This window comes from Macaca thibetana, chromosome 3, assembly GCF_024542745.1.
Source record: "Macaca thibetana thibetana isolate TM-01 chromosome 3, ASM2454274v1, whole genome shotgun sequence".
Taxonomy (NCBI): Eukaryota; Metazoa; Chordata; class Mammalia; order Primates; family Cercopithecidae; genus Macaca; species Macaca thibetana.
Genome location: NC_065580.1, coordinates 53,159,452 through 53,183,421, shown reverse-complemented (window position 1 = coordinate 53,183,421; position 23,970 = coordinate 53,159,452). Strand labels below are relative to the sequence as shown.

Below are 23,970 nucleotides of genomic sequence, written 5' to 3'. Positions count from 1 at the left end.
CTTGTATCAGTGAATGTGCTTATATTTCAATTTTTTCCTTTTCCATTTACTCCTCTGCATTCACCCCACCACACACCAACGGAAATAAAACATCCTGGTTTGTTTGTTCCTAGAACATTTATACCTTTCAGCAGAACAGAATCTTCTACTGTCCCTACCCACCCTGTGCCTCCTACTTGTTCAGGGTTTTCTTCTCAGGGTCTGATGGCAGCCAAGATTGGGAAGCTGGCTGGGAAGGGGGACCTGTGTAAATCTTGGCTCTGTTATTTATCATTTGCTGTGTGAATTTCAGCTCAGTTTCCCCATCTGTAAAATGATGACATTAATACCTGTCTGAGAGGAGTGTTTGAGGAGTAAATGAAATACAGGATTTTACATTTTGCACTTACTTGTAACATTGGATAAATGATCATTGTATTCATTTCCTAGGGCTGCTGTAACAAACTACCACAAATTGGGTGCCTTGAAAACAACGGAAATTTATTCTCTCACAGCTCAGGAGACCAAAAGTCTCCAATCAAGGTGTTGGCAGGGGTGGTTCCTGCTGGGGGCTCTGAGGGAATATCTGCTCCATGCCTACCTCCTAGCTTCTGCGTTTCCTTTCCATTCCCGGGCTTGCAGCTGCATCACTCCAGTCTCTACCTCCATTATATCATGGCCTTTTCCCTTCTGTGCATGTCCTGTTTTCTTATGAGGACACTGGCCACTGGATTTAGGACCCACCCTCATCCAGTATGACTGCCTCTCAACCAATTACACCCACAAAGACTCTATTTCCAAATAAGATCATTCTTGGCTGGGCATGGTGGCTCACACCTGTAATCCCAGCAGTTTTGGAAGCTGAGGCGGGTGGATCACTTGAGGCCAAGAGTTCAAGACCAGCCTGGCCAACATGGTGAAACCCCATCTCTCTCAAAAATACACAAATTATAAGGAGTAAGGAAAGGATCCAGTTTCAGCTTTCTACTTATGGCTAGCCAATTTTCCCAGCACAATTTATTCAATAGGGAATCCTTTCCCCATTTCTTGTTTCTCTCAGGTTTGTCAAAGATCAGATGGCTGTAGATGTGTGGTATTATTTCTGAGGACTCTGCTCTGTTCCATTGGTCTATATCTCTGTTTTGGTACCAGTACCATGCTGTTTTGGTTACTGTAGCCTTGTAGTATAGTTTAAAGTCAGGTAGCGTGATGCCTCCAGCTTTGTTCTTTTGACTTAGGATTGTCTTGGCAATGCGGGCTCTTTTATGAACAGACATTTCTCAAAAGAAGACATTCATACAGCCAACAGACACATGAAAAATGCTCATCATCACTGGCCATCAGAGAAATGCAAATCAAAACCACAATGAGATACCATCTCACACCAGTTAGAATGGCAATCATTAAAAAGTCAGGAAACAACCGGTGCTGGAGAGGATGTGGAGAAATAGGAACGCTTTTACACTGTTGGTGGGATTGTAAACTAGTTCAACCATTATGGAAAACAGTATGGCGATTCCTCAAGGATCTAGAACTAGATGTACCATATGACCCAGCCATCCCATTACTGGGTATATACCCAAAGGATTATAAATCATGCTGCTATAAAGACACATACACACGTATGTTTATTGTGGCACTATTCACAATAGCAAAGACTTGGAATCAACCCAAATGTCCATCAGTGACAGAATGGATTAAGAAAATGTGGCACATATACACCATGGAATACTATGCAGCCATAAAAAAGGATGAGTTTGTGTCCTTTGTAGGGACATGGATGCAGCTGGAAACCATCATTCTTAGCAAACTATCACAAGAACAGAAAACCAAACACCGCATGTTCTCACTCATAGGTGGGAACTGAACAATGACATCACTTGGACTCGGGAAGGGGAACATCACACACCGGGGCCTATCATGGGGAGGGGGGAGGGGGGAGGGATTGCATTGGGAGTTATACCTGATGTAAATGACGAGTTGAGGGGTGCTGATGAGTTGATGGGTGCAGCACACCAACATGGCACAAGTATACATATGTAACAAACCTGCACGTTATGCACATGTACCCTAGAACTTAAAGTATAATAATAATAATAAATAAATAAATTTTAAAAAAATACACAAATTAGCCAGGCATGGTGGAGCACACCTGTAATCACAGCTGCTTGGGAGGCGAGGCACAAGAATCACTTGAACCCAGGAGGCAAGGTTGCACTGAGTCGAGATCTGCCAGCCTGGGTGGCAGAGTGAGACTGTCTCAAAAAAACAAAAACAAAGACAAATAAGGTCATTCTTCAGTTCTGGGTGGACATGAATCTTTTAGGGACACTGTTCAACCCACAACAGTAACTATCATTACGGAAGCATGTGAGAACACAGCTTGTTCCTTTTATCTGCACTGGCAAAGTCTTGCAGTGTCATGCACCTTAGAATGGTACCAAGGCTTTCCTGGAAGAAATGTGCTTTCTCTTAAATTGCAAAATTCCCTGCCTGTAAGGCAGCCCAAGGCAAATTCACATGCTGTCCCTGAGCCTCTGCATGATGCCTGCAGAGTCCAATAATAACCAAAAATTGTCCTTGAGATTGTTAATGGATGTGGAGAGATTTACCATGATTTTGGTGTTCTCCAGTCATGCACACTCAATTCTCAGATGACCTCTAGATCACTGACACGGAGAAGGAAAACAAACTCTTGTAAGCTACAGGGTCCTGGCAAGAGAGATGACATTTTCAGGCAACGTCTGTCTCCTAAGGTGTCACAGTTCTCTTTCCCTGCTCTTCCCAAAGGCTGGGAGAAAAGAGAAGGGAAGCAGGGAGACAAGAGAAAAGCAGCAGCTTTATTTACTGAGTGACAGAAGCAGATTTCTTGGTTGTTTGGTGGTGGTTGTTTTCTTGGCTCCCAGAAGATCTCACATATCCATTGCCAGCACTTGGCAAGAGCATTTGTTCTTGGGGAGTGACCAGCTCCCATCGTCACCCCGAGCTACGAATTGAAGCCACAAACCAAGCTGTTAAGTCCCTGTTCCCAGCAAAAGGCTTTGCGTTCATGTCATCCTGCACCCTTTTTACTCCACAGGGGGAGAAGCACTACACCTAATCCTCTTACCTGCTATAGGCAACGTGGCAGAGAATTCTCCACCTGGGACTTCAGTGCACAAGTTTTCTGTGAAGTTATCAGCATCACTGTCACCTGTGATCCCAGGATTTCCTCAGATAATCAACTCAAATCCCCTCACTGAAGCCTTCAGGGTGATTCAGCTGTCAGGCACCTACTTTGAGGTAAGCAACAACTTACCAACATGGGTGTTGTCTGCAAAGAGGAGATCCTGAAAATGAGGGTGGATGGGATTCCAGATAGGTGATTAATTCCTCCATTCTGGTTTAGTCTTCCCCCTTGTAAGATCCAGAAGTCCTGTTTGAGATATCCCAGGGCCTTCTGTGCTAAGATGCCTGTGTAGCCTTTGGACCTTCTCTACTCCGTACAGTTCACATAAGCATTATACTCAATGTGTTGCAAATAGAAGGCTGCTTCTTCTTGCCTCCACCCCTCACATGACATCAGGTTTTAGGTGTGCCTACAGTATCTAAATTCTTTGGGTGGAGTAGTTTGGATATTGATCTCTTTAAAAGCCATGCCCTGATTAACTTGTGTCTAGTGATTCTGCTTTCCTATGAGTCTGATTTTTTCAGAAGATCATCTAAGAGGAGACTTATTTAATTAAAAAGCCATACACCCTTTAATAAAAATATAAGTCTAACTGTCCAGCCCTACCATGTGAATGTTTCCTCTTGGATAATTCAGAGCCAACCATTGGCATTCAAGAGGCATGCCTCTGCTGCTCTGTTTTCTAGTTTGTCATTTGACTCTTTTCCAAAGCTGTCACTTCCCTAAAGCGAGGACAAGCTTGCTTCTTGCATGCTTTCCACTGGTAACCGCAGAGGACTTCTAAGGCATCTTTAGGGTCCCATGTCTGGATCTGCCTATTTTTTCAGTATTCCCTGCCCCTACCTCCTTCCTCAACTGGCCTGGGAACCTCCTGCTGTTATCATCAGCTCTGCCATTGGTCCAACCTGCCATTCCTCTGGGTCATGCGTCAGGGTTACTTCCCTGAGGTTCCCACCAGGTGCTCTTAAACTCAGCTTATCATTAATGACTAGGGGAGCTTGGAAAAAGCATGCATATTGGGGCCCTGTAGCAGACCTGCGGAACTCATGACTCAAGGCCAGAGCCCAGATTTCTGGTATTCTCATCACCCCAGGGGAGCCCTCGGGGAGGTAAGGAGCACACAGTCAGTCTACATTGCAGCATGCGGTTTATACTCCTGGGTCCCAGATGCTGGTTCTGTGACTGAACTGCCCTGTCCACCGACTCCCTAGACATCCAGCTTGTCTTTAACAGCTGCTGCTGCTCCTCGGTTCCTGTAAGCCTTGTCAATTTCTTACCCTTATACAGTGAGTTGTGTATACTGGGTACTGTTGACAGTGCTTTGCATGTGTTTGCTTTTCTCATCTCAAAACATAAGGATTGTATCTATCTTATTACCTCCTTTTCACAGATGGGGAAAATGAAGCACAGAGAGGTTATGTAATTTACCCTGGGTTGCACAGCTAGTAGGTAGCTGAGATTGGAAGCCAGGCAGTCTGGCTCCAGTGCTCTCATTTTAAAAAACAGCTTTATTGAGTATAATTCACACAGCATATAGTCCAGCCATTTAAATTGTACAATTCAGTAGTTTTTAGTATATTCACAGTCATGCAAGCATCACAACAATCTAATTTTAGAATATTTTCATCACCTCAAAACAAAACCCTGTACCCATTAGCAGTCACTCACCTATTCCCTTATCCCCTCAATCCCTGGCAACCACTACTCTACTTTGTCTTTATGGATTTGCCTATTCTGGACATTTCCTATGAATGGAATCATTATAGTATGCGGTCTTTAATGACTGACTTCTTTCACTTAGCATAAACTTCCAGGGGTCACCCATATTGTAGCCTGGATCAGTACTTCATTGCTTTTTATGGCTGAATTATATTATATTCCATATTTTGTTTTTTCATTCATCAATTGACAGACATGTGGGTTGTCTCCATGTGGGAGTTCTCCTCCTCAGCATTTATGGTCCACAGCCTTTACTGATGAAAATGACCACGCTCCTTTGAATTTGCACAGAGGCTCCAAGGCACATTCACATACCTGATCTCTTTTTTTTTCTTTTTTTGAGATGGGGTTTCACTATGCTGCCCAGGCTGCACTTGCATTCCTGGACTCGAGTGATCCTCTCACCTCAGCCTCCTCAGTAGCGGAGACTACAGGCACTGCACCACCACACGCGATTTGATCTCCTGATTGTTACAACTAACACTAATATCATCACTATTTTGAAATGTTTTATTCCTATTTTAGATATAACAGAGATGCAGCAAGTTTAAATGATTTATCTGAGATCATACAGCTGTAAAAGGTGAAATAAGAACTTCATTCAGTCCCAGGCTTTCTGTCATATTGCCATGCACATCTATCGCTGTTTGGGTGAGCTCTCAACTCTGTCTTCATGGGACCTGCTCTTCCCACATTCCACGGGATTCAAGCAGGGTTGTCAATCAAGGAAGAATTCCATCCTGTTCCTAACCTCTAGAAAGGGCAGATTGCTTAGCACCTCAACTCAGCTAGGCTCAAGGGTTTGGTGTACTGTCCTAGTCATATGCACTCCTTGCACCACACCCCACAGCTGCGTACAACCCTGTGTTTGTACTAAGATGGCCACAGTTTCACAACTCATGAAGCTGTTCTTAAGAACTGATTGCTTCTCCCCAGAAACTACCCAACATCATCTACCATCCCTCCAAGAAGATCCTACTCTCCAACCGAAATCACTCACAAGAGTTACTCCTGCAGCCTTCCAGACATGAAAATCTCTGTGGCAGAACCTAGCTCCTCCTTTGATAGCCTTGACATTCTGGAGGATGGCGAGTCTAGGTTACCATTTCTTGTGACTCATTTGTACTTTCTGAGGGTAAACTCCAAATTATGCAAGAGGCCAAGCCTCCCTGCTTTGGGACACAGCTATTGAGACTTCTGGTGGTGTAGGGAGTGGTGAGGAGGAGTAATGATAATAATGAGGAGGAGGATGCTAACATTTCATTAACGAGGCATTTACCATATGCCAGCAATTTCCCTAAATATTTTGTGAAGGCATTCATTTAATCCTCATAAGAATGCTGTGAAGTGGTGTACTGTTATTTGCACTCTGAAGACGGGAAAACTGAGGCATAGAGTGGTTGAGCAACTTGCCCAAGTTAACACAGCTAGGAGACGGCAGGCTTGAGATTTGCAATCAGGCAGGCTGTTCCAAGAATCCTTGTTCATAGCCCTCATACTGCACTGGTTTGCTATTGCCCAGCAAGAGGGATGTTGGATCCTCATTCAGCCACTTGTAGCTAATCATGGGTCAAGGGTATTGTCCTGGAGCAGCACCAGAAGCATAGCTTAAGAGGCCAGGGAGGAGTGACTGCCAGCCGGCTGTGGAAAGAGGGGCTCTCTGAGATCCTCTGGAGGCCAGCACCTGCCCCTCTCATTTGTCCATCTCTGAGCCTGACTCCTCTCTTTTCCCATCTACCGTCATGAGCACTGTGGCCTACAAATGTGCTCGGCCTTATCCAGAACAACCTCAAATTTAACATGCCTAAAGCAAAACTTACTGTCTTTCACTAAAACTCTGTAGCAAGATTGCCCACAACCAAATTGAGGCTCCACCACTCCCAGCTATGACCTTAGGAGAGCTCCTTCGCCTCCCTCTCCTAGTTAATCTCCTTAAATGTGAAATGGAGGAAGTTTTATCAACCTATGGTCATTGTGATAATTAAATGAAATGCTCCACAAAATGACTTGGCAAGTCTGGCACAAAAATGCTCAATAAACGCTGGTAACAAGAACAAGAACAGTTTTTCCATTTGTGTTGAGAGCAACACCATTCTTCTGGTTCCAAGATACAACTTTTTTGGACCATTTTTTCACTGTTCTATTTCCTTCCTCTGGGGTGTGAGAGCTACTCCCCAAGGAGAAGAGGCTGGCAATAGGTAACACTGAGGTCAAGGATCTGTCCAAGCTTGGCGTGCAGGAGGGAGCTCCAGGTTTAGCAGGGAGCCAGGGTGTAAATCAGGAAGCCAGGGTGTAAATCATGAGAGCGGATCATCTCAACAGAAGTCCACCTGCTTTAGTGGACATATATTCCTTGAACAGTTTTTGACTACTTAATGATTAGAAAAGACACCATTTGCAGAGTGTTTGCTCAGTGCCAGACAGTCTTCTAAGTACTTCCCATAGATTAGCTCATTGAATCCTCATAACCCAAAAAGTAGGTGTTATTATCCCCATTTTACAGATGGGAAAACTGAGACACAGGAGGGTCAAGCAATGGGAAGACTGGGCTTTGAAGCCAGTCAGTCTGGCTCCAGCGTCTATGTGTTTGACCCCTGTGCTGCCCCTCACTACCATGTGCCCAGCATAGAGACCAGTTCATCTCCACTTATGTGCCTCCTAGGCTGCTTCTGTTCACCGGTAGACACAAGAATACGTCTTTCCCCCTGCTCAACAATCCTCCATGCCCTCTTCCTTCACCACAAGTACTCATTCACATCTGTGGCTCTGTTCTCCTCTTAACCAACCTAGAACTTGCAACGTCCAACACAATACCTACCAACTCCTCCACGAAGCCTTCCCCATATAAACACAGTTCACAGTGAACTTTTCTCTCCTTCAGTTTCCATAGTACCTTAACCTAGCTTTTTAATACCTTGTATCATTCTTCAGCTGTTTAACTAGGGCAACGATTATTTCCCTAGTTACAATCACATGGAAACAAACTCAGGGAAAGGGAAGGTGATTTTCCCAAGGCCACCCAGAAGTTCAGTGGTGGAAATGGAATTAGAGCCAAGTTCTGTCTTCACTGCAAGATGCTGAGTGTCTCATCACCTGGCCCCAATCATATTAATAACCAAAAGGTTCTATTGGCATAATTAAGGACATACATGGAATTTAGTCCTCAGTGTCCCGAAGGGCTCCAGGCTTTCTGGGAGTTCAAGGCTCTAAGTTGCTGGGAGTCTGTGCCTATAGATACGAAAAGTCACAGGCTGGTCTCCTGTTGGTTTGAGCAGGACCCTCCCAACACAGGCCGCCAGAGTTCCTGCTGGCAATAGCTCTAGATTCTGGTGATGTCTCTCCGGCCTGGTTCCTCGCATCCCTCCCACATCTCCAAAATACCGATAGTGCAGACAACAAAAGCTCCTGACAATGGAAGAATGTGTGGAAAGGCACGAAGAAAGTGAACAGTCTGTTGATTAAGTAAATATCATTACTTACGTAGATGTTTATTTTTGGATGTGGCTCTGGGAAAATTAGAATGAAGTGATGAGTCAAGATATCACTTAACGGCAATCCCAGGAAAGCTCAGTATTCTTTCTTAACAATGAGGAAATCCAACTGTATTCAGGGTAGTTAAAGGATTTTTCTAGGAGCCTACCCCCAAGTAGTGGAGGGCTTTCTGTTTTTTAATTATCAGGCTTTCCATCTCCAGTCAATTGCATCAGAATGTCTCCTATTTTTCTTTCCTAGGAAACGCAGCATCACATGCAGGAGTCCCTTTAGTGAAGTATCATAGAGCTTATGTTGGAAGGACTAAGGCAAAACAACTGGTTCCTCTGACAGTGAAAGAATGCTGGTTTCCGGGACGCCAGATGCTTCCTTCCTAGGAATATTCCTTTGCAAAGTGCATGCATGCAAAACAGATCTTCTTTCACATGGTTACTAAGAATTTTGCACTTCGTTTTAGGTTGTCACCACTGGGAAGGAACAGCTAGATTTTGAAACAGGACCAAACATATTTGATTTGCAGATTTATGTGAAGGATGAGGTTGGGGTCACAGACCTGCAAGTCCTGACCGTCCAGGTAACAGATGTGAACAAGCCACCCCAGTTTCAAGGCAACTTGGCGGAAGATAGGATACACCAGGATGTGCACTGCAGCCCAGCCGGTGGCATCAGGGAGGGCCCTGGGGGACAGAGAGAAACAGAAAAAGTAAATAAACAAACAGCTGTTTCCCTGGAAAAGGCAGCTGCTTAATGAGCAGGGAATAAATGAAACGTCCTCCAGCTCAACACTCCCAATCATAACGCAAAGCCCTTCACAGGCAGGGTTTCTCCTGGTCCCCTCCCGGTCCTGGGCAGGAAACTGAAGCTCGGAGAGAGACCGCGAGTGGATCATTGTGGAGGAACCTGGCTGAGCCGCCTCTAGGTTCATCCCTGTGCACCCCAGTCACTGACTGGCTTGTTCATTCTCCCCATGGACTCTTACTCCTTGAGGGCAGTGTGTGTCTGCTACAATAGGGACAATGTAAGGGACCAAAGCACACAGTAACTAACGTCTTACAGGATCTCCTTCCAGCTCATGGCTTTGAGCACCATCTCTATTCTGACAATTTTGAAGTCATTTCAGTCCAGGTTCTGCCCTGAACTGTGGCAGTCGTAACACAAATATCCACCTTTCTCACCCAGCATCTCCACGGATGTTTAACAGACAGCACAAACTTAATGTGCTTCTGAACCAAACTCCTGGCTTCCTCTCCACCCTCCACCCTGCACCCCCACCCAAATCTGCTTCTCCTGTATCTTTCCCATTTTGGTTAGCAGTAACTCCATCCTTCCTGTTGCTTGGACCAAGCCTTGAGTCATCCTTAACTCCTCTCTCTTTCACACTTGACATGAAATCCATTAGGAAATCTTGCCAGCTTCTAAATATACCCAGAACCTGACCCCGCCCTAGTGTCTGCATCACTACCACCATGGTCCAAGCCACTCATCCCATCTCACCTGGATTGTTGCAATGGCTGGCAGCTGGCCTCCCAGCCCCCCTGCTGTCTGTTTTCCATACAGCAGCCAGGGGGATCCTATTAAAACATCAGTTAAATCAAGGCACTCTGCTTAAAACCCTACAAGAAATTCCCGTCTCACTCAAAGGGAGTCTCCTTAAGAACCCATTAAATCTGGCAAGCTGCCTACATTCCTTACCCTCCCACCCCTCCTCCTTTCCCCTTCTCCCCCTCAGTCCCTGTGACCCAGTCTCTGGCCCCCTTACTGACCTGTGAATGCCTCAGACATGACCCTACCTCAGCATTTTGCTTTTGCTGATTCCTCTGCCTCCCCTCCTATCTCCCGGCTCTTCCTCATTTCTTTAAGGCCAGGTGCAGTGGCTCATACCTGTAATCACAGCACTTTGGGAGGCCAAGGTGGTAGTATTGCTTAAGGTCAGGAGTTCAAGACCAGCCTGGGCAACAGGGCAAAATCCTATCTCTACAAAAAATACCAGTATTAGCCAGGTGTGGTGGCAGGTACCTGTAGTTCCAGCTACTCAGGAGGCTGAGGTGGGAGATCACTTGAACCCGGGAGGTCGAGGCTGCAGTGAGCTGTGTTTGTGCCACTGCACTCCAACCTGGGTGGCAAAGCAAGACCCTACCTCAAAAAAAAAAAAAAAAAAAAAGAAAAAATATCTTGACAAATGTCATGCCCTTCCCCACCACAGTGAACCTTCCATAGCCACTTTATTAAAATTGTAACCCAACTCACACTTCCTTCCCCGATATTTCTCATCATGTTTCTCACTAATATACACAGATTTTACTCAATTATTTTGCTATCCATATCTTCCCATGGAAACGGAAGTTGCATGAGAGTAAGGTTCTGTTTTGTGAGCTGCTGTATTCCCAGTGTGTAGATCAGTGTCTGGACATAGCCCTCAGTAGATTTTTTTTTTTTTTAATGAAGCATGAGACTGACAAAAAGTGAGTGAAAGCTCAAGCTCAGATGTAAGGCATCTAGATTTGAATTTTGATTCTATCATGTCCTAGCTAGGACAACTTCATAGCTTCCCCAAGTCTGTGTTCTCATTTGAAAAGCATTAATTAGACTAAAAGAATAAATACAATAGCTGCTTTATATTAACAGAACTGTTATGAAGATGAAAATAGAAAATGTATGTTAAGTCCTCAGCATGGTGCCCCCAAAAGAGTGAGTTCTTTTTCTTTTCTTTTTTTTTTTTTTTTTTGAGACGGAGTCTCGCTGTCGCCCAGGTTGGAGTGCAGTGGCCGGATCTCGGCTCACTGCAAGCTCCGCCTCCCGGGTTCCCGCCATTCTCCTGCCTCAGCCTCCCGAGTAGCTGGGACTACAGGCGCCCGACACCACGCCCGGCTAGTTTTTTGTATTTTTAGTAGAGATGGGGTTTCACCGTGTTAGCCAGGATGGTCTTGATCTCCTGACCTCATGATCTGCCCACCTCGGCCTCCCAAAGTGCTGGGATTACAGGCATGAGCCACCGCGCCCGGCCAAGTACTTTTCATATTGTCCGTCATCGCTCAGACAAAAAAAATGCCCAAATGAGAGCTCTGTGGCCCCTCGGTCAGTGGTGGTACCGCCTGCTCCTCCCTCCTCCCGCATCACCGTGAAAAACTCTGAAACAGATGAAATCAATTTTTGGTTCCTCCCTTGAGCCTCTGTAGCCCTCCCCTACTTATTCTGTCTATCTCTGTTCCGCTGTAAGGTCCCTCATTTCAGCGGCTCATTTCTGCGGAGCTGCCAAGTGTCCTTCAAGGAGTAACTTAGCACAGTTGAGGAGGGATTTGCACGTTAAAGCGGATTCAGCACATGGGGAGCCTCACACCGGAGGTTCCTACCTGGGTTCACTTCCCAGCTCTCTGCCTCATCACCTCCTCCTTCCCCCAACTCAAAGATCATCACTCTGGAGCACCTCTCAACAGAGGACATGAATGAAGACTCGGTACCCGCTTGGCCAACCCTAGCACTTTATGAATTCCCCTAAATGGATCCATGCAGGACAGTTGGCCCGTGGTCTTGCTCATGGATTTTTTTATTGCGTTCTTGGCCCCACGATGCCAACGCGCTTGATTCCCTTGGTTGTGTACAGCTGCCCTGATTTTGGAATTCCCCATTTTTGCTTTAATAAGATGTTTCTGATTCCACTTTGGACACTGGTATAGGTCTACACCTCTACATAGTAGAAGGAGCAAACCCTGGATTCATTTACCAGGTTGAGGCCTTTGATCCAGAAGACACAAGCCGAAACATTCCCCTCAGTGCAAGTGTCCTTATATGGAAGAGGTGGTGTTTGTCCGTGTTAGGTTAGACGCAGGAGCCTGCTGTCCTGAGTCTTGGTGGGGTGGGTTTGGGCGTAGCAATCGGGGGAATGTGCTGTCCACTTCCAAACCAGTGTATGCGGGATAGTTGGAATGAATAAAGGGGCTCTGGGGCCACTCTAGAGTGGATTTGTGGCTCTGTGTGATCTAGGCCAATTTGTTACCTCTCTAAGCTTCAGTTTCTTCATCTGTAAACCAAGAAGAGTACCAGCACCTATCGCAGTAGAGAAGCTGTGAGTATTACATAGACAATGCATGTAAAACCACTTAGCGCAGTGCCTGGCATATCAAAACTGCTCAATATTTTAAAAATCGAAGCTGATAAAAACCAGCTCTATTTTAAAATCATAAAATGTACACCCCAAATCCAAGCATTTACATACCTTTCTCAAGATAGGAAGCCAAGCTGCTTAGAGCCAAGTTTAAAAAATGAAGAGGCCAGATGCGGCAGCTCGTGCCTGTAATCCCAAGATAGGAGGATGGGTTGAACCCAGGAGTTTGATACTAGCCTGGGCAACATAGTGAGACCTCATCTCTACAAAAAATAAAAAAATTAGCTGGGCATGGTGGTGCGTGCCTGTAATTCCAGCTACTCGGGAGGCTGAGGTGGGAGGATCACTTGAGCCTAGGAATTTGAGACTGCAGCGAGCTATGATCACACCACTACACTCCAGCCTGGGCAATAGAGCAAGACCCTGTCTCAAAAAAAAAAAAAAAAAAATTAAAGAGTCCACAGAATTCTAGGTTGTAGAGCAGGAGATTGGGTCCTGGGAATTGCCTCATGGTTCAATCTGAGACAGCGGATGTCTCTTCTCTCCCTTCTTAATCAGCTTTCTTAATGTAGCTACTAGAGGGGCAACTGTAACCACCAATCCTCAGGTGAAGCCTCTTAGTTGGTCCCTGGGAGTGGATGCCTCAGCTCCTGGCTCTGCCCACTAACGTGCCCTCTGTACACACTGCAGCTGAGCAGCCCAGGTTGGAGAGGAAAAAAAAAAAGGCGAATCCCACCCGACTAATCTTGGAGCAGGAAACCCTTCTGCCCACCCTGCCTTACACAGAATACTTGAAATATGACACTCGGGGAATTGGTAACACCAGGAGGCTGTTTCTACTGTTTGTTGTATGATTTGCAGCTTCAATTGGACTACTTTTTCTAACAGAAAGAAATGAGCCTCGGGAATGCTAGGACCAATATATATAGTCTACAGACTCTGAAACAAAGCTGTTATAAAATCGTTGAATACAACTTAAAATAAGGGAATAGTCTGTTTTTATTAGAAGATGATCTTGTGTAAAAAAAAAAAATCACCCATTCATTCATTAACTCATTCATTCAGAATTCATTCATGTTAATATTTGTATGAATAAATGAATATGCAAACATTTAATGGGTGTCTATGTGTTAAGAGCAATCCTAGGAGTTTGAAATGCATACTTCTTAACATCCTTCTCATACTAGTTAGGAATGTGTTTGTCTGCAAATAACAAAACTTAACCATGGGAGTGTACATGGCAACTTTTTTTCTTCTCTAATAAGTCTAGACGCAGGCAGGCAGTTCCGTACTGGTGCAGCTGCTACCATCAGGAGCCTGGGCTCTTCCTACGCTTCTGTTTTTCTAACCAGAGCATGTTTGTTGGCACTGTCCTCTTTTTCTCACCTCATGATTGCGAGATGGCTGCTGCACCTCCAGGATTTACTTCTGAGTTCCATGCAGGAAGAAGAAAGAAGCAAGCAGGGAGGGATACAGGGTAGAGAAGGCAGGCCCAATCTGTCCCTTTTTTTTGTCAGGAAAACAAAAACTCTTGGAAGCCCTACCTAGAGGACTTCTGCTACATCTCACTGGCCAGAACTGTGCCCTATGGCCACTTTCGCTTACTGGTGACCCAGGATTCTGGATGGAGATAAGGTCAGAAACCCAAAGTATAGCACCTCACTTACATATTTAGTTGATTTCAACATTTACAAAGAACTCTCTGTGTGCCAGGAATCCTATTAGAGACTTTGGAAACAGAGTTGAGTAGGACACATTGACCTCAGGAAGTGTAAACTGAATGGCAGAGATTTATGCGTGGGGGAGAAGGAATAGCTTTTCCTCCCTTGTCAAAAATTTTATGGCTGACACTCCTATAACAAAGGAGAGATTAACAAGAAAAGTGTAACAAATTTATTTAACCAAAGTTTTACATGACATGGGAGGCTTCATAAATGAAGACCCAAAGACTCCCAGGGAAAACTGTATTTTTATGCTGAAGTTTGATGGAGAATGGGCAGTCATGTAGAATCGTAACTGGACTAAGGCCGGGCGCGGTGGCTCACGCCTGTAATCCCAGCACTTTGGGAGGCCGAGGCGGGCGGATCACAAGGTCAGGAGATCGAGACCACGGTGAAACCCCGTCTCTACTAAAAATACAAAAAATTAGCCGGGCGCGGTTGTGGGCGCCTGTAGTCCCAGCTACTCGGGAGGCTGAGGCAGGAGAATGGCGTGAACCCGGGAGGCGGAGCTTGCAGTGAGCCGAGATCGCGCCACTGCACTCCAGCCTGGGCGACAGAGCGAGACTCCGTCTCAAAAAAAAAAAAAAAAAAAAAGAATCGTAACTGGACTAAAAGGGGTATGACCTAAAGGTAATAAACTGAGGGAACTTAGCAAGGCCCTGTTTGTTCAGATTCTTCTTGGTCTCTGGTTGTAGGGTCTGGAATCCTCTAGAATCAGGTTCTTATGACCTACTTTTAGGGGTGGTAGGTCAGAGAATTCCTTTATGATCGTGCTTCAGGGGAGAAAGTCGGGAGAAAGTGGGCTTCTTGTTTCTGAGGTTTTTTTCAATTGCCAAGACGCCATATTTTGGGGTATCATGTTCTGATTTCTGACACATGCATACACTAATTATAATTCAGTATGACAATTACTGTAAAGTTTGTATAGGATCCAGTGGGGGCAAATTGGAAAGAATTTCAGTTGTGAAGACAAATATATATTTGTTTTTAAATCTCCACTTTAAATGTATCTCTCAAATTATGCAGACAGAATAAGGTCATGGCCCCTTTAAAAACACCTCATTGATCAGGCAGTTACCCTTTCAGAGGAAGGAAAGCTGCCCAGGTGGGAAGCAACTGCAGCAGGTGTCGCTCCCTTCAGAAAAAAAAATGTAGTGCCATCAAAAGCGTTCTGAGAGCAGCTGCAGGAGCTTGTGGCTTCTGCAGTGAGTTGAGGAGTTGTTTGGGGAGGGGGTACTCAGAGTTGCAGCAGAAATTGTTAATGAAATATTTAACACCTGTGCTGGAACTAACAGCTGTACAGAAAGTCAACAGCCAGCCTGCAGGAGCGGTGGACATAATCTGGAAGAAAACTTTCTCAGATTAGAAAAAGGTAATAACAGTTTAGGACATAACGTATTATGGCCTTTGTACTTAGACGTTTTATTCTGGGCGCTTGGGGGTACTAAGTAGAAGCAAATGACATAGTTAACTTCGTAAAAGTAGAAGGGAGGTGGGTTAATTTGCTACTGACCAACTTGTGCTTCTCAACTTTGCCTGTAAATTGAAACCACTGGGAGAACTTCAAAGAACACAGATGTCTAAATCCCACCTAGTGAAAGTCTGATGTGATTGGACTTGGATATATATGGCTTGGGCATCAGGACTATAAAGCCCCCAGGGAATCTAATGCATGGCCAGGGTTGAGGACTGCTGGTTTGTGACATCATCTCCCAAAATTTCCAAGTCCCACTCCTGCAGTTTTCGAGTCTGAGTCTGCATTTCTGCATTGTCTGAGAACAATTTTGCATATTTGGCAAATATCTGAGGCAATTATTCTGGTGAAAAAGGCTGGGAACATTGGTTTGTTTATTTTGAGAGAGGGTCTCACCTCTATCACCCAGGCTAGAGTACACTGGTGCAATCACGGCTCACTGCAGCCTCAACTTTCCCGGCTCAGGTGATCCTTCCACCTCAGCCTTCCAAGTAGCTGGGACTACAGGTGCTCGCCATCATGCCCAGCTGATTTTTGTATTTTTTGTAGATAGGGTTTTGCTGTGTTGCCCAGGCTGGTCTAAAACTCTTGGGGTCAAGCCATCCACCTACCTTGGCCTCCCAAAGTGCTAGGATTACAGACATAAGCCACCACACCCAATGGAAACACTGGTTTTAAAGTGTTTTGCAGGCTTTAGAAGTGTGTTCAGGCATTAGAATATACTTAGGCTGATTTTAAAAATGCAGATTCCTGGACATTGCATGAGAATGCTGAGTTTGAATGCAAACCTCCCCGGTGATTCTGATGTATCATGTACTTCGAGAACCACTGGACTGAACGAACAGGGACAGACTTTAACAACACACCAAAGCACATGCCTGAAGTGACCTAGGCTTGGTTTGTGTCTGTCATCTTAACCTGGTGGGGTCTACGAGTCACCCTGCTGGTGGCAGCAACTAGAGAATAAATAATGGATTTTTAAAAATAGCTCTAGGATGCATTTTGAAACCTCAACCCCTTTAAAATGACAAATCTTACAACTCTTCTCCAGCTTAATAAAATGAAACTGTATCACAGTAAATGTAAAATAGGTACTAATCTGGAAGCCACTTGTATTTGCTCCCTTCTTTTTAGTGAAATTTAAAAGGCATGTGCTGGTACATTGTTTGGACCAACACTGTTCGATATTGCACCGGCTCTGTCCAATGAAGCTATACCGTGAGCCGGAAATGAGTGCTGCATATGTAATTTTAAATGTTCTAGTAGCCACATTGAAAGTAAAACAAAATAAGTGAAATTAATTTTAATAGCTTATTTAACTCAGTATATTCAAAATATTTCAACATAGTCAACATAAAATGATTAATGAGATATTTTGCATTTTTTTCCCCATACTCAGTGTTCAAACTTCATGTGCATTTTACACTTACAGATCATCTAAGTGCAGACCAGCGACATTTTAATGCTCATAGTCATACATACATGAGGGTAGTGGCTAATGCATTGGCCGGGCACAGGCTTAGATCTGGCATTGGTTACCCCTCCCTGGGTACCTTCTGTGCTGTGGTGGGCATGCGGGTAGAGCTTGGAGGTATGCATTAATAATGGGCTCAGAACGTGAGAAGGATGATCTGCAAGTGAATAATTATATTTACTGGCATTTCTTCTTTGGGAACTCCCCCACCTCTTCTCCACTCCCTGAAGGAGGCTCTTTGAGACCACCCTCCTCCCATCAACTCCCACACTCTCTGCTTCCCCCTCTGCTTGGAAATGGCCACCGTGACTGCAGAAGAGCCTCCTTGGAGACTCCCAGGATGTTAATCAATCTCTCAGCTGGAGGCAAAATGATCTAGTGCAGCAATTTCTCCATTAAGGGGCTTTCTCTTGGCCTTTCCATTGAGGAAGGGCTTTTGCATAAAATGCAATGTGCTTTGTCTTCACCAGGGCAGACAAAGGATTAAATTAAAAGAGCAATAACCTAGCTACTACCTGGACTTTTGGGTATTTTCTATTTCTATTTTCATCTTGCTCATGGCTCTAGGAAGTGGCAGCCGGTTGTGAGTTTTTGTTTTCCTGTGAATAAAGTGGTCATCATATGCCAAACCTGCCCCTGTCAAGGGTCCTAGCTGGATGGGATCTTTCAGGTCTATTGAGCAGTACTTTATTTCTGGATGAGGGAGGGAACTGAGGGGCCAGGTAACTCCGTGAGAACCCAGGTCTCCTGACCCAACTCCCTTCTACTCTGTTCTGGCAAGTTCTGCCACTGGCTTCCCACCCCATTCTTTTCTGAGTGACAGCATCCCTGTCCCCACCGTACACCCCCACCTGCCCCACTCATTCAGCTGCCCTGGTGTCTGCCTGCCAACTCAGGAGTCACCACCTGAAGTCTTAGCAAAAGGCGTTCCTCATTCTACTCCAGGTTCTTGTTAAAATGCTTATAAAAGGAAAAAGCAATGGTATTGGACAATTCCCACTCCAAATATGTGGTCACGGCTGGCTGTTTGTATGTTGAGAGAGACACTCTCAAATAGATGGGAATCATTGTTATTAAGATTAGCAAAGCCTGAATCTTGCAGCACAGAACCCAGGCCGATTATGGAAAAAGAATGACAGAGTGTGAGGGCATAGGATCTGCAGCTTTATCGGTGAAGGATTACATTAATAACAGCGTTTTGCATTTGTCATCGTGTCTCTTCTTAAAAACATTCAAGTACTTGCCTGTAACCCACTTAGCTCATCCTCAGAACAATGAACCACAAGCAGGAGCCACGTTAAGGGCTTGCAGTGGGTAGTTTTTTAACGGTAGTCTTTTTCTTCTAGGCACTCTTCCCTCCTTCCTCTTCCACGTCCCACCTCTGAGCTGAGACAAGGGTGGAATAGGGGAAAACAAAGAGAGGAATTGAGGCTTTTACAAAATATTCAGCTTCCATTGAAAAATATAGGAATGTGGCAACATGTTTGTAACTTGCCACAGTCCTGAGTGCTCTGGCCCTCTTGAGTGGGTTTGGGGCCATGTACTCAGTGGCTTGTGGAGCCATTGACACTCCCTGGATGTGGGCAGAATAAGGGTCTTTCCCTCTGGAAACTCGGCCCGCGGTGGCCTGGTAGTTGACTCCTCTATTCTATAAAAGACAAGAGGCTGAATTCTTGTTTGTTTCTACTGCAGGCCTGAAAGCAACTGATAGCTGCAAAGTGGCACAGGTTGAATCATTGGCCTGTGACTCCGACTGCAGTGGGGAAGTGAGCCTGGAGGTGGCATTCCCCTGTTACCCCAGGGAGCCTGACATTTCTGGAAACTGGGCCAGCTCCCTCCCACCTTCCTTTCTCCCTACACCAAGGCACGATCAAGGGTGAATGGGACAGGAAGGATGGGCTTCTTGTCTTCCAAACTAAAGCTTTTGTGTCTGAGAGCAAACCTAGCTGCAAAGGGGCTGCAAATAGAGAAACCTGGGGTGGTGGTAAAGAAATATTCCCAGCAGGAAAACCAGAGAGCTTGTCTGACAAGCATTTGTTAACTGAATTGATCTGATTACTCAGGACTTTTCTTAGCCAGGACTGGGGGCAGCGAGGGGCTGCAGTTGCTTTTCATTCCATTTAATTTCTGTTTTCCAAGAATGAATATCAAGGGAGCAGCTTTGATTAAACAAGCCTTTAAAAAGGAGGAGAAAATGCCAGGTTTTACAGAGAGCCTTGCTGAGTTGCTGGCAAATGGCCACATGACACAATATTTTTAGCCTTTGGATATTATCTCCTTTCTAAGTACAAAACTGCTATTCCCATTAACACAGCTCTTAGGTTCAGAGAAAAAAGAAATTAGCCTGGTGTTAAAAAGAAAAAAAAATATCAAGATTCCAGGAAATCACCCTCTTAATCGAAATTAAAAAGAAAATTCTCGTGTGCCTAGTTCTACAGTTCTCCACATCCTTTTTATCTGCTGCTGTTTTTCTTTTTTCCTTTTTTTCCTTTCTGCATGAGTTGTTGAGACTGTGGGCCCAACTGGAGAAGATTTTATAGCCAAGTCTAGCGTTATCACATTCAAATAGATTTTTAAAAAATGTTTTGCAGGACGGTTTTTTTGTTGTTGCTTTTTTAAGATTCTCTAAGGTGGGAATGTTGATCTTACTTAGATGGGAAATGAACAAGAAGAAAACCCCAATATTTAACATCGAACAAATATTTATTGAGCATCTATTATATGCTAGTCACTGAGGATATAGGAGTGAATAAAATGAAGCCCTTTCCCTCATGGATCCCTTCTAAGGGGACAGCAGTAGTTAACATTTATTGAGAGCTTGCTATGCGCCAGGCGTTGTTCTAGCACTTTATATGATAACCCATGAGGCATGCCCTGGTATTATTACTCTTTGTAGGCACTCACATGGCTAGAAAGTGATGAACCAGGATTCACATCCAGATATTCTGGCTCCAGAGTTACCAAACTTAATTTACTACCCTAATTTGTGACTCTTGTATTACAGATGAGTCTAAAAGTCCTTCTGAGTTCCCATCATATCCTGTATGTATCCCCTTTGGAGCACCTCCCCAAACCTTTGTTCCCTCAGTTGACCATAAGATTTTGGAGCGTAGGGCCTATCTGTCTTCTCTGTATCCCAAGACCTTATCATGCTTGGGACCAACCAGAATTGGAGACCCAGCTCCTGGAGCATTTCAAAACACATGTGGAAGGACACTCTGATTCAGATACATGTAGTAAATCTCCTCCCCAACCCACGAGTCTCTAAAACCCAGTTGTTCTATCATATGTAGCTTCAGGCTCTGCTTTATGGATATGCGAGGCTTCTCTGTAGGGAAGCCTCTGCTCAAAGACACAGGACGGCTCTGTGTGTGGGCAGCTGCAGGCCTAGGCAATTGCTGCCAGGCCATGAGCTGGCATATTAATGGGGAGCTTGGGATTTAAACCCCACATCTGGGAGTACTGCCAAGGTACTTGCACAATTTGTGGGGCTGGAAGAAGGGTGCTCTGTGGCATCACCCAAATATTTCCCCTTTAAATGAGCAGAAAACACCTAAATGATCAGCAAGAATGATTTAGTAAAATAAACCCCTGTAGTAGGATGCTGCGCCATCGTTAACTAACCAGCCTGTAAAATAAGACTTAAGAATAGGGGTAAATGCTCAAGATATAAATGCAAGGAACAGATTTTATAATTTTGATGATAACATCATCCAACTATTTATGGAGGGTATACGTTTGCATAGGAAAGAACAGAAGGCTAATCACCAAAATGAGATTTAATAGGTGGCATATTTCATTTCTTTTTTATACTTTTCTGTCTGCCTTGGTTTTGCATAAAATATGTTCATTACAACTAGAAAAACATTATTAAATAATAAACAAAAGGAAACATTTAAAAATGGCTTGAAAACCTTATATTGGCCTCAAAGGAGGCCTTTCATCTATCTTCTGTGCACACTCGCTTCTTGTACTGGAAGCTCAGCAGCACTCATAACACAGCAAATCACTGGGTTGGAAACCTTGGCAGGTGTTTCCTTTGATTCTAGACTTCAGGGGCTGTGGCTGTGGTTGCAAAACCTCCACTGATGATCTGATCCAGAGATCTAAGGCCTTGAGGATAGAACATCCCTCATCCTAGCAGGAAATAATGAAACCTTCTAACCTTAAAGCCCTTTGGAAGAAATGAATATAAACATGTAAGTCTCTAGCGTTGCTGCGATCTGTCATATTTTACGGCATGCATTCTCATTTAATCCTCAATAACATGAAGGAGCAATTGGGTGTATCAGCCCTAAGTTATAGGCAAGAAAGGCACTTGTCCCAGACCTTGTGGTGAGGACCAAAGCTTAAGCCAGATGCAGTGGCTCATGCCTGTAATCCCAGCACTCAGGGAGGCAGAGGCAGGTGGATCACTTGGGCTCAGGAGTTCAAGCCCAGCCTGGGCAACATGGTGAAACCCTGTCTCTACAAAAAATACAAAAAAAAATTAGCCAGGTGTGGTGGCACACACCTGTAGTCCCAGCTACTCGTGAGGATGAGATGGGAGTATCGCTTGAGCCTGGGAGGCGGAGGCTGCAGTAAGCCATGATAGCGCCACTGCACTGCAGGCTGGGTGACAGAGCCAGACTCTGTCTCACAAAAAAAAAAAAAAAAAAAAAAAAAAAAAAAAAAGAACTTGGACCATGAACTCAGCTCTTCTGATCCAGGCTCTTCCCCTGTTTTCTTGACTCCAGTGTGGGAGAAACAGAGCAATCTTGATGAGCTGCCATGGGTGGCACAGGCACAGTCCTCCTATGGGCTGGCCCTCAGTGGGCTGTACACATAAACCCGTCTTTTCCTATCAGATCAAGGAGTTCCGGGCAGGGTGTCATCAAGAGAGCTGGGCTGGGAGCCAAGGACTACAAAGACTCTCAACTACCCAGAGATGTAGGAAGGACTTTCCCAATGGCCACATGCCAGGAATTAGATATAAAAACAGCTCTTCTGTATCCCTAAACCAGCTTCCGAGCTATACTGTAAGCCCTGCTACGTTTCATTCTCAGTTCACCTTTGTCCCTTGTTCCTTTAGTCATTTCAGTAAGTGATGCTCGTGCATTTTACACCCTGCTATATTGTAAGTTGTTTTTAAGGGTAGTGACAGATCTTACTCACTTTGGTATAGTCCTATTACCTAGTGGGTAGTAGGTGTATTTAAACAGTGTTGGTTAAAGCGAAGGCATAGAATCAAAATCAGAAGTTGTCCAGTAGAAGTGAGAACACAGTGATGGGGATAAGAAGACTGGACTCAGAAGCAGAGCCTGCCTGGACAGGGGCCTTTTATATACTTTCTGTAGTTAGAACAGGATCCACTCACCAGGTTTTCAGGGTGTGGTCAACCAGGGCTCAGACCAACAGAGCCAGAAGTTTCTGGATTCAAGAGTGATTAAATTGGATAACTGCTCATTTGAACTGCATCCTGATGCATTGAGAATGTTCCAAGGGCTGAGAATATAAAACAGGAAATGAGCACACACATCTTCTGGGGAAGGGTGGGTAGATGGGCTGATCTCACCAAATTTTTCCCTTCATTTTTTAGTATTTCCTGATTTCTCCCTCAAAGAGCTTCAGAATGTCTGCTAATGGCACCCTCTTCTCCACAACAGAACTGGACTTTGAAGCAGGACACAGCAGGTAGCCTTGCTACTGACCTTGCTTGAAGTACTGTTGATCTGAGGGTCAAGGAAAACATAAGGAATAGGTCACAGTGCAACCTGAGGGTAGCTGGGTGGGGGCCCTTGAGCAGTCTACAGCCTCATTGTAAGCTCAGATGGTAGTGAACCCCAGAGACGGATGGGCAATTGTCTGGGAGGTCTCTTTTGATCTCCAGAGAACAAGAATGACAGTATGGGAAAGGGTGCCCAAGTACAGGAGTGTCATGAGCAGTGCAAGGTCAGACATAACCAGGTTCATGCACATTTGTGTCTTTCCATAAGGTCAGGTTTTTACTGATGCTATTTCTTTTTTTTTTTGAGACAGAGTCTGGCTCTGTCACCCCGGCTGGACTGCAGTGGCGCAATCTCTGCTCACCGCAAGCTCCCGCCTCCTGGGTTCATACCATTCTCCTACCGCAGCCTCCTGAGTAACTGGTACTACAGGCGCCCGCCACCACACCCAGCTAATTTTTTGTATTTTTAGTAGATACTGGGTTTCACCTTGTTAGCCAGGATGGTCTCGATCTCCTGACCTCGTGATCCACCCGCCTCGGCCTCCCAAAGTGCTGGGATTACAGGCGTGAGCCACTGCACCCGGCCATTACTGATGCTACTTCAATCCTAAAAGCCATGAGCTACATGGAATTCCCAAGGAGGCAACTCTGCTTAGACTTCTTGCTAACTCAGTAGTCAGAGCACACAGACTCAAGCCACTCCACAGGTCAGTCAATATTGTAAACTATACATAGTATACTTCATCAGCACATAAATGTTATAAATTAAACATTCTACATCAAACAAAGTAACATTTAACATCATGAGAAAAGGGAATAGAAAAAAGAGGTTAATAAATCAGACCAAGGACAGTGATGTCTAAGGTCTGACTCTCCAAGGACAAGGATAGTGTCTTGGCCACATCCAGATGGTCATCAATGTCTTGCAAGGACGAGTCTTTGATTTGGGCAGATGCTGGGTGCTGATTACAAGTGACAGCAAGACAGGGTCTGTCAAGATGGCCGTGTCAAGCCGGTGAAGTCCTGCTCGTTTTATGGCCCTTGAGTCCTCTGGTGAAGACTGATAGTAAAGGATTATGCCCTTATCTGGTTGAGTGTTGTCTCTATTGATTAGGTGAACAGCTGGACCCTGC

General features: G+C 44.9%; 1 protein-coding gene across 1 annotated transcript in view; it reads left to right on the top strand.

Moving 5' to 3' along the window:
- The first annotated feature begins 204 nt into the window (after nt 1-204).
- Nucleotides 205-23,970, top strand: part of CDHR3 (cadherin related family member 3) — a 62,728-nt gene continuing 38,962 nt past the window's right edge. The window contains 5 exon segments of the mRNA XM_050784812.1: nt 205-247; nt 2,999-3,261; nt 8,817-8,980; nt 12,032-12,131; nt 22,709-22,803. Coding sequence (XP_050640769.1) covers nt 205-247; nt 2,999-3,261; nt 8,817-8,980; nt 12,032-12,131; nt 22,709-22,803 — 665 coding nt within the window.